Source organism: Larimichthys crocea, chromosome XXIV (genome assembly GCF_000972845.2).
Source record: "Larimichthys crocea isolate SSNF chromosome XXIV, L_crocea_2.0, whole genome shotgun sequence".
Classification (NCBI taxonomy): domain Eukaryota; kingdom Metazoa; phylum Chordata; class Actinopteri; family Sciaenidae; genus Larimichthys; species Larimichthys crocea.
In genome coordinates, this window is record NC_040034.1 from 17,510,117 (window position 1) to 17,524,222 (window position 14,106).

The 14,106-nt window shown below is 42.0% G+C and overlaps 1 protein-coding gene across 1 annotated transcript; it reads left to right on the top strand.

Moving 5' to 3' along the window:
* The first annotated feature begins 8,573 nt into the window (after positions 1-8,573).
* Positions 8,574-12,191, top strand: nfkbiab (nuclear factor of kappa light polypeptide gene enhancer in B-cells inhibitor, alpha b). Its single transcript, XM_019273660.2, has 6 exons — positions 8,574-8,904; positions 9,960-10,065; positions 10,173-10,383; positions 11,042-11,130; positions 11,244-11,504; positions 11,603-12,191. The coding sequence occupies exons 1-6, from the start codon at positions 8,651-8,653 to the stop codon at positions 11,636-11,638; spliced, it is 957 nt and encodes a 318-aa protein (XP_019129205.1). The 5' UTR covers positions 8,574-8,650; the 3' UTR covers positions 11,639-12,191.
* Positions 12,192-14,106: the final 1,915 nt, after the last annotated feature.

Genomic DNA, 14,106 nt, shown 5'->3' on the forward strand with positions numbered 1-14,106 from the left:
GATGGAAGGAAATGTTGGATTAGATCCAATGACTTCAATTTAGATTCGATTTATGCATGAACAGGCATGTTAGTGAGTTTATTGCATGTTTTAAATAAAGATAATGCCCTAAAATAAACAGTTGCTGTCTCATGGGATACACTAAACTGTGTTGTTTTATTGAGTACATCCTCCCTGGCGTGGTCTGAAATTATTATTATATTATTATTATTATTATATTCACAATAATTCTCTTCTTGGGCTTCTTCCGTTTTAATGATCTTTTGCTCTTATTTCCAGAAGCTGATGGATATGTGTGTGTGTGTGTGTGTGTGTGTGTGTGTGTGTGTGTGTGTGTGTGTGTGTGTATTCTGATCAGATTTGTGTGTTAGAGTCGGTGTGATTAGAAATAGGGCCGTGGGGACTCAGATACAGATCCGATCTTTTTTAAGAGCACTAATGGACCGTCTCTGTCCAGCTGAAGTGTCTGATTATCTCTGTCTTTGTTGTTGTTGGTGGGAATACCTCGGGCATGGCTTTCCCTCTGCGTGTGTGTGTGCGTTCGTGCTCGTACGTGTATGCCTGGCGTTATCTCCCCACCATAACAGTGTGTGTGTGTGTGTGTGTGTGTGTGTGTGTGTGTGTGTGTAAGGACTATTCACACCCGTCCTCCCACTAGAAGCTGCTCTGGCTGATAAGAGATCGGAGGGAGATTCATCCATCCATCCATCCATCCATCCTCTCCCCCCGGGCTAGGCCGGCCCCTCTGTGCGGGCCAGGCGTTCTAAAGCTCGGCCAGTGTGCTCAGGCCAGCCGGCGTCGCTCCCTGGAAATCAATCAAGGCGAATGAGCGTGAGAACGAGCTTGAGGGTCGGACTTCTGGCTTGATGACTGCCGCCTGGGGAATAGAAATGAGAATAGAAATGAGACGGGTGGTGGTGGTGGTGGAGGAGAGTCCTGCACTGAAAACTAATTAAGCACCAAGCTTCATGGATCTTTAGTTTGGTTGTTTTTCAGTAATTGTCAGCTGCTAATATCTCCCACTGAGAGGAAACCTTGACCCAGGTTCAGCCTGTATTGACCTGACTGACTCAAACAGTCCACATGCGAGTGTCTGAGGCCTCTGCCTCTGTAGCCTCGTTTGGTTTCCTTCCAGCCATTTCACACTATAATTTACTGTATGGAAACCTAAAGAAAGAACACAGAACATGTTAGGAGTGACTAAAATAATACTCATGCGACATCATAAGACAAAATCATGATGAATTGAATTAGTTTCTCAGCATCTTGACTCATAACTTGACCTGAAAAGTCAAAATTTTCATTTAGTTTCTCTTCCATATTATGATGATATCATCTGTTATATGACACTCTTCCTCCTCCATCTCTAATATAAGGAGAGACAAAACATTACACACTATTTAAGAATATAAGAATATTTAATTAATTCAGTTAATTAAAACTGGGATGGACACAAAGTTTTACCACAAGGTTAAAATGATGAAACCCCATATTCAAGAAAAAAGGAACGACAGGACAGAGCAGAAATATAAAAATAGAGTTGAATGTCCATTCAGTCCATGTCCTGTAGAAATATGGATCCACGGACAGTCTGAGGACACTGTTGGCTGGAGGACATGACGTGTGTGTGTGTGTGTGTGTGTGTGTGTGTGTGTGTGTGTGTGTGTGTGTGTGTGTGTGTGTGTGTGTGTGTGTCTTTAGTTTTGCATCGCATCAGTGGGCAGTGAGGTGGATAATCCTCCAGACTGTTGAAAATGACTCTATTGATCTGTGCTTCTCAATCACAAGCCTTTAAGTACTGCAGTATTATACAGCTCAGGTGTCTGTCTGCCTGTCTGTCTGTCTGTCTGTCTGTCTGTCTGTCTGTCCAAATCTCTTATAGGAAATTGAGACATTTCACTGGTTCTCAGCTAATTAGCAGTTTAGTAGTTTAGTTTCAGGACTTGAGTTAATGGTTTATTGTAACATTAGAAACATATAGCTTTCAGTGTAGCCACGGGAAAGTCTTTATAATTACAGTATTTGTCTTTTCCACCACGACTCATTAAAACGTTGGTTTAAATCTCTCTTCTGCACACACATAGTCAGGCTGTGACGAATCTGAACTCTGTTGGTTGCAGCACAGTTTATTATGACAATCAATGACCATTAATAAATAAGGTAAATAAAGATGATACACTAACAGAGAAGACAGGGCGACAAATCCTTTTTGACAGAAATTGATTTCAGTAATATTTCCCTTTTAAAAATCATTTCCCCTCTCAAATCCACACTCCTCATACAATCACTCAGCCACTGGTCTGTTTAGAGTCACACAAAAAGGGCTTATGGCACCTCATGAGTCCAGTCTTCTTTGTCCTATCTGTCTACAGGCACACATCTACATACAGCACTGTATGTAACACTATAATGAACTTAAACAATGTATGAAACTCCAAGTCAAGTGATGAGCAAATGAGGAAACAAACACGAGAGTTGCAAGATGCTGGGAGTCCATGGTTTCAGACATAAGGTATTCAGTGTATGAACTCTGCTGTGTGGCAGACAGGAGGTGATAAAGTTGTCATCTGGCGCCATCTAGTGATTCAGATTTCGAGGACCACCATCAGCAGATGGACTTAGGCCTTTGAACATGGATGACAAGTCCTAAACGTGTTATGGATGAGGTGCTTAGTTCACATGTCATCTCCATGATAACCGAGCAACCTCCATTTGATGAGGACCTAAAGATACTGATGAAAGCTCTCTGGGGGACATAACAGACAATACAGAAGCAAAAAGACTACAGGGCACATTGAGGAAAAAAGCTAAGGGAGAAAATATTAATATTACCTGGCTACTATGTGTTATGTGTTTGCACTTATTATTTCTATACCTTAGTATTATAAGTTATATAATCACACCAAATACACATGAACGACTGTCCATACTTACCACAGTGGGATTGCATTTTTCTACAAAGACCAATAGAGGATTACATTATTACTAATAAATAACACTGATGGTCTGTGTTTGAACATCTCCACTGAGTGACAGTAGTCCTCTGACTCCCCCTGCTGACAGAGAGCTTGTCTGCAGAGAAAATAAGACCCACCATGGTGCTGGAGGTTTGTCATTCTCCCTGGCTGAGTTACACTGACTCCGGGCAGCCTGGTTTGGTATCTGTGAAAGACTCAGATCAGATCAAATTTCCCCCCCGTTAGCACATCTGGATCCTCATTTATATTTGATCTTCGGGAAAGAAACAGTTGACTCCGGTTTTGTGTTACCCACCATAGTGCCATATAACAGGAAACTGGAGCTGTGAATCTCTGCAGGATCATCACAATTTGCGCAATCTGTTTAGCAACCCCTTTTCAATGTGTTGAAAAACAATCCAGTTTTGACAAAAGGGGAAGAAGATGAAGGAAAGACAAGTCTGGAGTGCATAACCCCCCATTAAAGCAGACTCAGCAAAATCCAGCAACATCAACAAATGAGTAACAACATGACTGCAGAGTAATGTCAACTAAGCCCATGTCAAATGTCATAATGTGTGGAACAAACACCATATGTAAAGGTTAAACAAACCTCTTCTGTGTATATCATATTGGTGGAAGTTCTTTTGCATATTCAACAATACTACAGTGTTATGATACTCTTTTAGTCCTGCATTCAAAGCCACAATTGAGTTAAAGCAGAAGTATCAAAAGTACTCATGGCCCTCTTAGTGTTAAAGTGTTATGTATAATAATATTTACTTGTTATGATTAATCAGCAAAGATGAATAGTGTTTGCATATTGTAAGTGAAATTGATTTAACTACTTTATATGTGTTGTCTAGTTTAAGCTGTATGTTATATATTATAAACTGATCACGTGGTTGGCATGTAAAACCTCAATCTTAAGCAAAGCAATGTAAGTAAAGTATAATATTTCCATCTTAAGTTTTGTTAATTATAAATAAAATATAAATTATTATAGATGAAATATACAGTATTTGAGTAAATGGGCTTATTTTACATTATTATTATTATAACAAATAATCTTTAAATATGTCTTAAATCTATTCATGTGATCTGAAAGATATTTAGTTTTTAGCTCTTCTCTGACTAAAATTCATTTTGACCACAGCTCTGCACCCTTGTATTATTATTTCTATCTGCAGCTCATAAAGACACATTTAAACCCCTTCTGTTTAAAATAGTCATTAAGGGAGAAATAAACATTTATCTACACCACATGACTGTATAACCTCCCCGTAAACACAGCGGAAAGTCTGCCAGATAAGGAATGAGTCTGCAGTCTGGACTAGGAAGAAGAAACTGAGAAATAAAGGAAGCAGGTAAAGACACAGGTTAAAACAGTAAAAACCCCGACACTGTGTCGGAGTTCACGGGTGGTGTTTAGTCTAAACACAGTCACACATTCACAATTGATGAGTCATTCTTTATTTTAACCTTTTACCTTAATGTATTTTACTGGGTGTGTGGTGGGGGGCTAATTAAGTGATTCATAATGAGTCATTACGTGTTGTACATGCCTGTTCATGCTGAGAATTCTCAGGGATTCCCGCTGACACAAGCACACGTGTACATGACACTGCACATTCAGTTATTATCTGTCACTGTTTAACTAAAGGAGATTAACATTAACAACATTAAAGCAAAGACTTTCATTTTAAAAGTGTTTAGTGTTTTATTTGAGTCCAATATTTCATATACACCTAGTAAAAAACATCTGTGGACATGTCTCATTAATGCATGTTACTAACCAAACTTCCCCGGAGTTTCTGTGCTTGTCGTCCAGCAGGTTCTCGTGGATCGTGGCTGCTGCTGTGATCCTGCATGACGCCCACTACATATATTATTACTGTCATTATTACTACCATATCTATTACTGTAATCATTTTTATCATTCATTATAATTCATTGTCATTTTATCAGTCATTGTACAATATGTTTGTGTTGATTTGTTCTGTACACGTGACATCCATTGCACGTCTGTTCGTCCTGGGAGAGGGATCCCTCCTCTGTGGCTCTTCCTGAGGTTTCTTCCACATTTTTTCCCTGTTAAAGGGTTTTTGTGGGCAAGTTTTTCCTCACTCGAACCGAGGGTCTAAGGACAGAGGGTGTCACTCCCTGTACAGATTGTAAAGCCCTCTGAGGCAAATGTACTTTGTGACTTTGGGCTATACAAATAAAATTGATTTGATTTGATTAATAGTGAAACTATTTCAGCCTCACACATACTCACACATGCTGCACAGTGTAGTGAGCCGGATAAACTGGGATAATAGTCGTGCTAAGTTGGCTCTGGTTTAAAAAAAGCAACGCTAAATAACATCACCCGTGCAAAACTGGATGCCAGGAAGCCATTAGCCAGTGTTATTTTGCCGCTTACGCTCCTCTTTTCATGTGTGATGAGTGTGTTTTCATTATTTTTATTGTCAAGGAGAAACACTGAGGATGCCAAGAAAAATATCTGACATTCATTCAACTCACTTCCTTCACTTTGTTCCAGTAAACGCTAATGTATATGTTTAATTATTCATACATGACACAAATCACAAAAACTACACTGTACCCCATGTACAATTAAATCAGTATGATCCATTCTTAAATGTACAAACTATAATAATAATTACAGTCAGTTAAAAGAATATATACTGTAGCTGTAAATGCTGGCAATGTAGCAAACTGATATGTTTATTGCCATTTTCTTATAACATCCCATCGAGAAAACATACAGTGACAATACGGCAGTTTGAGATGACAAAGACATACATCACATACACACAGCAATATAGGAGAGAATGCAAATAAAATATTTCACAACATTATTTACAATTTCCTAGCAGATAAAGCCTACATTTCCATTTTTAATGATATTTATGTTTGGTTCCTAGAGCTTGACAAAAAATTTTTGCTTGCAAGAAAGTCTGCTCAGACTGATACAGTTTGAAAGCCTGCTTATCCACATCCAACATACACTGTTGCCCATAAAGTTGGAATCAAATATTCTTTTCTCATGAAATTACCGTGAAAATCTGATATATTCTTGATAGATAAAGTGCATATTTGTGTGCAAACTCTATCCATCAATTTCTTTCTGTATAAAAAGAAGAAAGTGTCTGAAAACAAAAACAAACTTTATGGGCAACATGTGGTACAATTGCACTCCTGGCTCCAAAGTCCAAAGTCCAGAAGTTTAGTCTGTTTCACTATCTGTTTAAAGTCCTTGGGATATATGGTGTTAAACATGTCTGACAAACATTTTATATTTCTTTGCCACTGACAGTGAAACATTCAGAACAAATATCTGGAATATCAGACGTATGATGAAGCCTGACAGGAGTTGTGTACTTTCCCATTAATCATTTAAAACTTGGCAGTGTATCAAACTAATTGACATTGAGCTTGAATCCCTGAATGACAGCACTATCATAAAGACAGAGCTTATCACAGTGACTTGATAACGACATGTGAGTTTCCATTCCCCACATTTTCCTGTTAGACCACATTTCAACCATTAATGAGTAATCTGGTCCAGTGTGTATGACTGGTGACATGTAGAAAAGTCCAGAAAAATACTGGCTACACACAAAGAAAATCCATTTTTGAGGCAAGTCTAGTTACTTCCTAGTAAATTTGTTCAGTGTATTAGAAATGTGTCTCTGTTCTGTTACTGTAATGGTTCTGAGTTGCGCTGGTTTCATCTGACTGGTTTCCGGGACAAAATGATTCAGTTCTGTTGACTCCAATCATATTGACATTGTTTACACATATCTACACTTCAACAGAAGAAGGTGCAGAGTTCTTCCTGCACATGTCCAACACTGTTAATCCACTTAAGCACTTGACAATTTAATATTGGTTTGATCAAATGTTGTTTGTCGGCACAATCCAGAAAAATGAACCTAAAAAGCAGTTTTCTAAAAACCAGTTTGAAAATGTGAGACTGGTTCTGACTAACTGGAAAAGTTCCCTCTGTCTAAAATACTTTGTGCAAATGTGTGTAACTGCTTTGTTTCCTCTTAGTCTCCAAGTCCTTCAGCCTGCTGTGTGCATTCCTTTCCTCCATTCATTTATTCTGGTTCAAACAGGGGTCTTGTTTTCACAGTGCATTCAAAGCTGATTGTGATCGGCAGGCTAGATACATAAAATGTATTTTGAATGAGCTGTAAATGTGGCTCGTGTGCTTCCTACAATAATTCCATTCTTGCGTCAGAAACTTATACACAGAAGCAGAATAAAAAAAATGTCAAAAGTCAATTATTTTTGATTGATCCTTGTGTCACATGTTAAATATTCTGCACAGAAGCTGTTTGCTGGCTGAAACGCTGCACATTTGCGTGTGTGCACACAATATATTTGTCACTCAGCTGCTAACTCGACAGTGAAAAAGTGCTGAGAGCGAAGCCTGAGGTTCCCAGTCTAACTGGTCAAACAGACGGAACAATGGGAGGTAAAAACATGCCCGGAGTTTCCCTCAGGCCTCCAGAACATCACGTTCAACTTGATGTTTGCTTTTAAAGGGATAGGTCACAGCCTTGTGAAGCCTTGCAGCCTTCTAGAGAACTTGGAGTGCTTCCATGTTATCTGCAGAGGAATTAAATGAGTGATTTGACACCGGGTTATTAGAGGCACTGCAATGGAATAAGTGGGAGTTTAATCCTCTTCTTAGTAAGTGGAAATCATCATTCACTACGTTAGCCTGCACCCTCTGCACTTCTGATACTGTTTTTTTTATTATACACAAAATCATTCTGTGTGTGCACTGGATTGTCATTTCTCAGAGCAGACACAAACATAAAAAGCAAGGGGTCAAGATCTGAGGATGTCAGGGAAACTCCACTGCGGCCCCCCCCAAGTTAGTCTGTTCATCAGATTATTTCCCCGGCATGACAAACAAACTGAAATCACATCGCGATCACACTTGTGGAGTTCTGGAGGAAACTTCTTGTGCACATTGCAGCCCTACCCCCCCTCTTCCTCCATACCCCACCTGCAGGTCTTTCTCACCCACTCTTTGAATCACAGAGGGGGCTTGCTGAACAACATTTCCTTTTTGATTCAAGTGATTCAGCAGGGACGTGCTAATGAACTAAAGTGCAGTTTCAGGACTTTCCATGCATTCAACCCTCACTCATGTCAAAACAGAAACTCTTTAATGTCACAACAGCAGCAGTTGTGCAACCGGAGAGAAAAATGGAAAATATAACAGCTTGTGCTTCTACGTATTTTGATTTCCTGGACTTTGTTTCCCTTGTCTTGCAGAGTCTTGGTATCAGAGCTCATTTTTTGTCCTTGTACTTAGAAAATGCATGAGCTTAATTAACTACGGCACAGTTTGCATGAATGGTTTTAAGGCAGATTTAGAGAGAAAATGCACATTTGTTGTGATCAAAAGCTGCAGAAATGCAGCCTGCAGAAGTACTTTGCTCTTTCAGTGACAAACTGAGGAGTATATTTATGTGTCTCAATAGAAATCCCCTCTTGGAGGCAGCAATCTGTATGCTGTGTTATTCTAAGTGACAGTTTTCTGGAAATCCCCCACCTAGTTGTTAGCTCCGCCCCGCTGCAGCCACACAGAGGGCATTTACAGACTGCTGCACAACTCCCCGTCAGACGACAACCAAGCGCACCTAGTCTCGAACAACACAGCAACCATGGCCCTCCACCGGACCAGTATATTAAACCAAATGGATTACAGCCGAGAACCGAAAGAAGGGAAGCCGGCTCAGTCGACAGAAGAGCGGCTGGACAGCGGTCTAGACTCGCTGAAAGAGGAGGAGTACCAGGCTGTGGCGGCCGAGATCCGTCGGCTCCAGCTGGAATGTGAGCCGCCGCAGCACAAACAACATCCCGCGGTAACCGGAGAGCTGCACGAATGGAAAACACAGATCACGGAGGACGGAGACACGTAAGTTAACCCGGGGTAACGTTACAGGGGTAAACACGGGGGGGTTATTTAAGGGGCTTCGAGCTTGGTAGTATCGCCTGAGCAGGCCTAGCTCGGGTCTGGGGTGTAATCTGATCCCTCTCCTGTGGGAATGTCTTCCTCTCAGCTTGTCATTATACTTCACAAGGCCCGGGCCTGGATTAATCCGCGCCGGAGCTTCAGTTTTAAACATCGCAGCTCGTGTAAAAGTCTAACGCAGCGTTTAAAAATACACGCGAGGGTGTCTGCTTTTGATAACGGGCTGTAGCTGCGGTCAGACACAGCGGTGTTGGACGTAAACAAAAGGCTATTATCAGGAGGGAATCTACTATGGCCGCGGGTCAGACTGGGAAAGTCCCGGGCGCGCCGCCAAGGAATCCGACCGAAGCGCGCTCCCGTGAAGGAAAAAAAAAAAAAGTTCCTTTAAAGCAAAAAAAAAAAAAAAAACGCAAATTTGCGGGGGATGGAAACGAAAATACATCCTGCAACAACTGTCTGCGGACTGCTTTTGTTTTCATTTTGTTGCTATTATAAAACAACAGCAGGAAAAAATTAGTAGCTTTCAGATTTACATTTTTTTGTTATGGATTAATCCGCTGGGAAATATAGTGCAAACACAGCTCTGTTCTCATAGCACGTGCATAAATGCGTTATGTGCGTGACTTAATTGGTTATAACTTTGTCCCGTTACATGTATGTTAACCAACCAGGACACACATGCTCCGTGTGCACTCGTGTGCTTACATCAAGTGTAAAATTGATGTAACTGTTTTTGATGTGTTACCATCAAAATGAGTTGTACAGATGAGAAAATATTACATAATTTAATATGAGATGAGCTGCATATGAAGAGGAGTGGAAATCAAAGTGTAGCCTGCACCTAATGCAGCAAACCACAGTAACAGAGATTAAAAAAAAGAAACTATCCCATGTGTATGTGATAAAACTCAGCTGACTATGTGTCACTGGTTTCCTTGTGGAAAATATTCTCCTGTGTAATCTAACAGGTTTTCTTCCTCACCTCTCTGTCTCTGTAGGCTGCTCCACCTGGCCATCATCCACGAGGCCAAGGACTACATCAGAACAATGATCGACCTGTCCAGGAATGCGGACTTCCTCAACACACAAAATGACCAGAGACAGGTATGTGAGAGCCAGTTTTTAAAAAGAATATATTGATGTCCACCCAGTTCTCCCCCTCATCATATACAGACTTCAATAACTCTCCTCCATCTTCCTCCCCATCCCAGACTCCTCTCCACCTAGCAGTAATAACAAACCAAGCCGACGTGTGTCAACATCTCCTGGCGTCCGGCTGCGACCCAACGCTGGTGGACGACAGCGGCGACACGGCTCTTCATATCGCCTGTCGCCACGGTAACCTGCTGTGCTTCAGCGTGATCACGCAGAACTGTCAGCCGGAGCATCTACACGCGGTGATGGCTACCTGCAACTATCACGGTGAGACTGCGGGACGATAAGTTTTGTTCTCTACTGAACTGGTTTTCTAACATTTCTGATGAATGCTTCAGACGTTCAAACTAAACTTGTTAACGTTTTACGGAACAGGGGGAAAAAAAGTTTGAGTTTAGCAGCGTCGGGCTAAATTTCAGTGTTCATGTAGCGTTGGTGGTGATTTCCACTCTGTGGTGGCCCACCCTTGGTGCATGGAAACAGGCGAGACACTGACCAGTCTGCTGTTGGTCTTAACTAGTATTTAAAAAAAGGAGTGGTGGGCAAGAGAAGAGTAATTTTCTGCTGCCCCATTATCCCTGAACACTGTGGTTAGGGGTAAGGAAACATTTAAGCAAAGCAAGGGGAATGCCATAGCTGTTCATACCATCCCATCCTGACAAAAACCCGTCTATTACATGGCACGATGGATGCCAAAGCTCCAAATTAAAATGTGGAAGGCTTCAGTTTTAGAATTTTGTGTAAACAAGTGTGGCATTGTTGGCTGGATTGCAGATTTTTTTTTGGGAGGGGGGGGGCACATTTTAAAGATAGAACAAATCGCTGACAGATCCACCTTTTGGATGTTTGGATTACAAAAAAAACTACAGGTATAAAACTGGTCTGGTGCCAGGTGTTAATTTCGTCCTCTGATGTATTTTTGCAGGTCAGAACTGTCTCCACCTGGCCTCAGTTCAGGGTTTCCTCTCACTGGTTGAGAACATGGTGGATCTAGGAGCGGACATAAATGCAAAGGTAAACAACACGCATGCACTATTATGAGTTATGGTAACACACATTGTGATAGTGATCTTACTTTGTCTTTTACACCTGGTGCTCATAAAGTCTGTTCCCTCCTTGTCCTGTAGGAACAGCGCAACGGTCGCAGCGCGCTGCACCTCGCCGTGGACCAGCAGAATCTCGCGCTGGTCAAGCTGCTTCTGAAGAAAGGCGCAGACCCGAACCTCCTGACGTCTGGAGGCCACACTCCTTACCACCTCACCTACGGTCGCGACGATGACGACATCCGGAAAGAGCTGTACTCGCTGACCAAACCTGACCTGAGGGAGCTGCCTGACAGCGAGTCAGACGACAGCGAGGAGGAGGAGGACGAGGAGTCTGATGAGGAGGTGTGTGGTTTTTTTGTCTTTGAAATGCAGATCTGTATCATTAAACGCCTCTTTCTGGCAGGTTTCTAACCACGTTTGTGTCCTCCGTGTGTTTCCAGGTGGGTTACGATGACATTCAGTGGAATGGGCATTAGCAGGAAAAGAGGGAGCGAGAGAGGAAGTTACAGAGGCTGCGGCGATGACTGTAAAGGACAAGAGAAATGGCTCAGCGTGTCTACTTCTTCCACCAATAACGTCACGTGAGCCCGATTAGTATGTGGGGGGGCGATGCGGCTCGGACGTGACCACAGACCAAACAGAAGGATAGGCAGCTGCGACGGAGAATCAAACGGAGACCGGTGGCCTTAAACCAATGAGTCTGCCCTGGGCTGCAGGAGAGCAAAAGAAACGCACGCTGAGATGTGACACGTTGTGATGGGATTGCTGTATAAAAAAAAAGAAAAGAAAAGGATTGCTTGTATTTTGTGGACACTGCGATTCATTTGTCGAAAAATGACATCCATCCATCCACACAGACGTACCTGCAACAGCTCTGTTGTATGATATTGTAAATGCTGTGTATACAAAGATGTATTTTTTATGGAAGCTGTGAATGTGTACAGTTGAGCAGGTTGTATATGTCAAGACAGCAAACAGTCCGGCACACTCCAGTTAAATTAAAAACACTCATATTTAACAGTTTAAAAACCTGTGTGAATGTTTTTGTGTGGACGCTGGGAATAAGGGGGTGGGGGTGGCATGTGATTTGGAAAATTACAGTTGGTCTTGGACGGAAAATGAGGCACTAAGTTTGGACAAGAATATTGTACATTAGACATCATAATCTTTGTAATATCACTATAAAGATTATTATAGATTATAAAGATTATACAGAACAGAGCGTATAATCGACAGCACCTGACAAGGCTACAATTATACAGGAAATTACCTCAACCACGTGACTTTCTACTGCCGTCAGTGTGTCTGCTCCTCCGTCAAACCATGACAGCTGAGTTCCAGTTTAGAGCGGCGCCTTTTATTTTCATATAATGCATGTCATGCAGACACGGACAGGGAAGTGCTGATAACTCTGACAAGTCGTTTCCACTGAATGGGGAACTGGCAGCGCTGTTTGAATTCCTCCAAGCATGCGCGTAAGAAAAGAGATAAGAGGCGACAGGGTTGGAATGAGGCTGTGTTGTCTAAATCAGGAAGTTTTGGGGGGAGGGTGGAGCCAGGAGGGAAAGGGGGGGACAGGAAATTCCCAGCAACAGAACACTCAGCTGTTCGCGACATTCCTGCTTCTTGTTCCTCCAAAGAAGGGAATCTCCGCAGAATAACAGGATGCTTTAGTCAAGTACGGGGCAGCAAGGAGGAAGGGAGGTTTACGCGAATTCAAGTAAAATAAACATGAAAATTAAATACACTTATGCACTCTCCAAACTGAAGTCATAAAGCTGTAAACACGATGGATTGTACAACTAAATACTGATATATTTAATTTAGACCTAAATGTGTCTAAATTCTGGACTGTTAAAATCTCTGACACTGTGGTGGCATCTGTATTAGTCTAACTCAACAAACTGATCAAGAGGGCCTGCTCCGTCCTAGAGTGGGAGAGAGGTGGACATCACCCCCTGCATGAGGCTGTGGGGGCCTTAAACAGCTTTATTTCTATACATTTCTTATTTATGAGTAATTTCTTATCAACCTTGTGTACAAGAGCTGCTGTGATAAGCGAATTTCCCTGCTGTGGGATCGTTAAAGTTTATTGTATCTTATGTTTCTCCACATGATTCAGCACTTGCGGACTTTACAGATGAAGCCTTGAGCACATCAAGGTTATATACACCAAGAAAAGAAAACACAAAACCTGAGTGTTCGATAAAAACTTGTTTAATAGAAGTGCGGTAATGTACAGCGACGGCAGCAAGAGGGGAGGAGGATGAAAACACGAGGGAGAGGAAGAAATAATTAGAGACTTCCCATTGACGTAGAGATGAGCAGATTTTTGGCAGGGAAGGGGTGTGACGACGACTGTCGCAATGGGAGAATTCCCACCGCTGTTCCCTGGGTTATCACAAAAGTACATCAGAGCATAAACATTATCCTGGAACTAAACAAATGAATAAAATGAGAGAGATGTGTTGTGGCAGCCCTGAGTAAAGATAGGCAGCACTGTTGAAATACAGTGACTCAAGAAGCTGCAGGACCACCATAGAGTCCGTACAGAGTAAGAGGTATAAAGAGGTATTGTGCTGTAGCTGTAGTGTTACCACACTCCTGTCCTCCAATCTGCCCATGTCACACTTATCAAATGAAGTCATTCACTGCGGCCGACGGCTGTCTGACACCATCAGCGACCGAGGAGCGCATCACACCCATGTTATGTGGTTGACAGATTTCGATGTCCAGCATCTTTCCAGGCTCGACGCCACTTGGCAGCTGCCTGCGGTGATGGTGTCTCGTCGATGTGTGTGGATAAAATTGTGTCCAGTCAGGTCACCAGAGAAGATGGATGGATGAATGGAGGGAGGGAGGGTGAGTGCCGGTGCAGATGGGTAACATATTCTAACCACCTGGTAAAAAGGAGCGTATTGTTCTTTGTTGTTCAGCTTTTTGT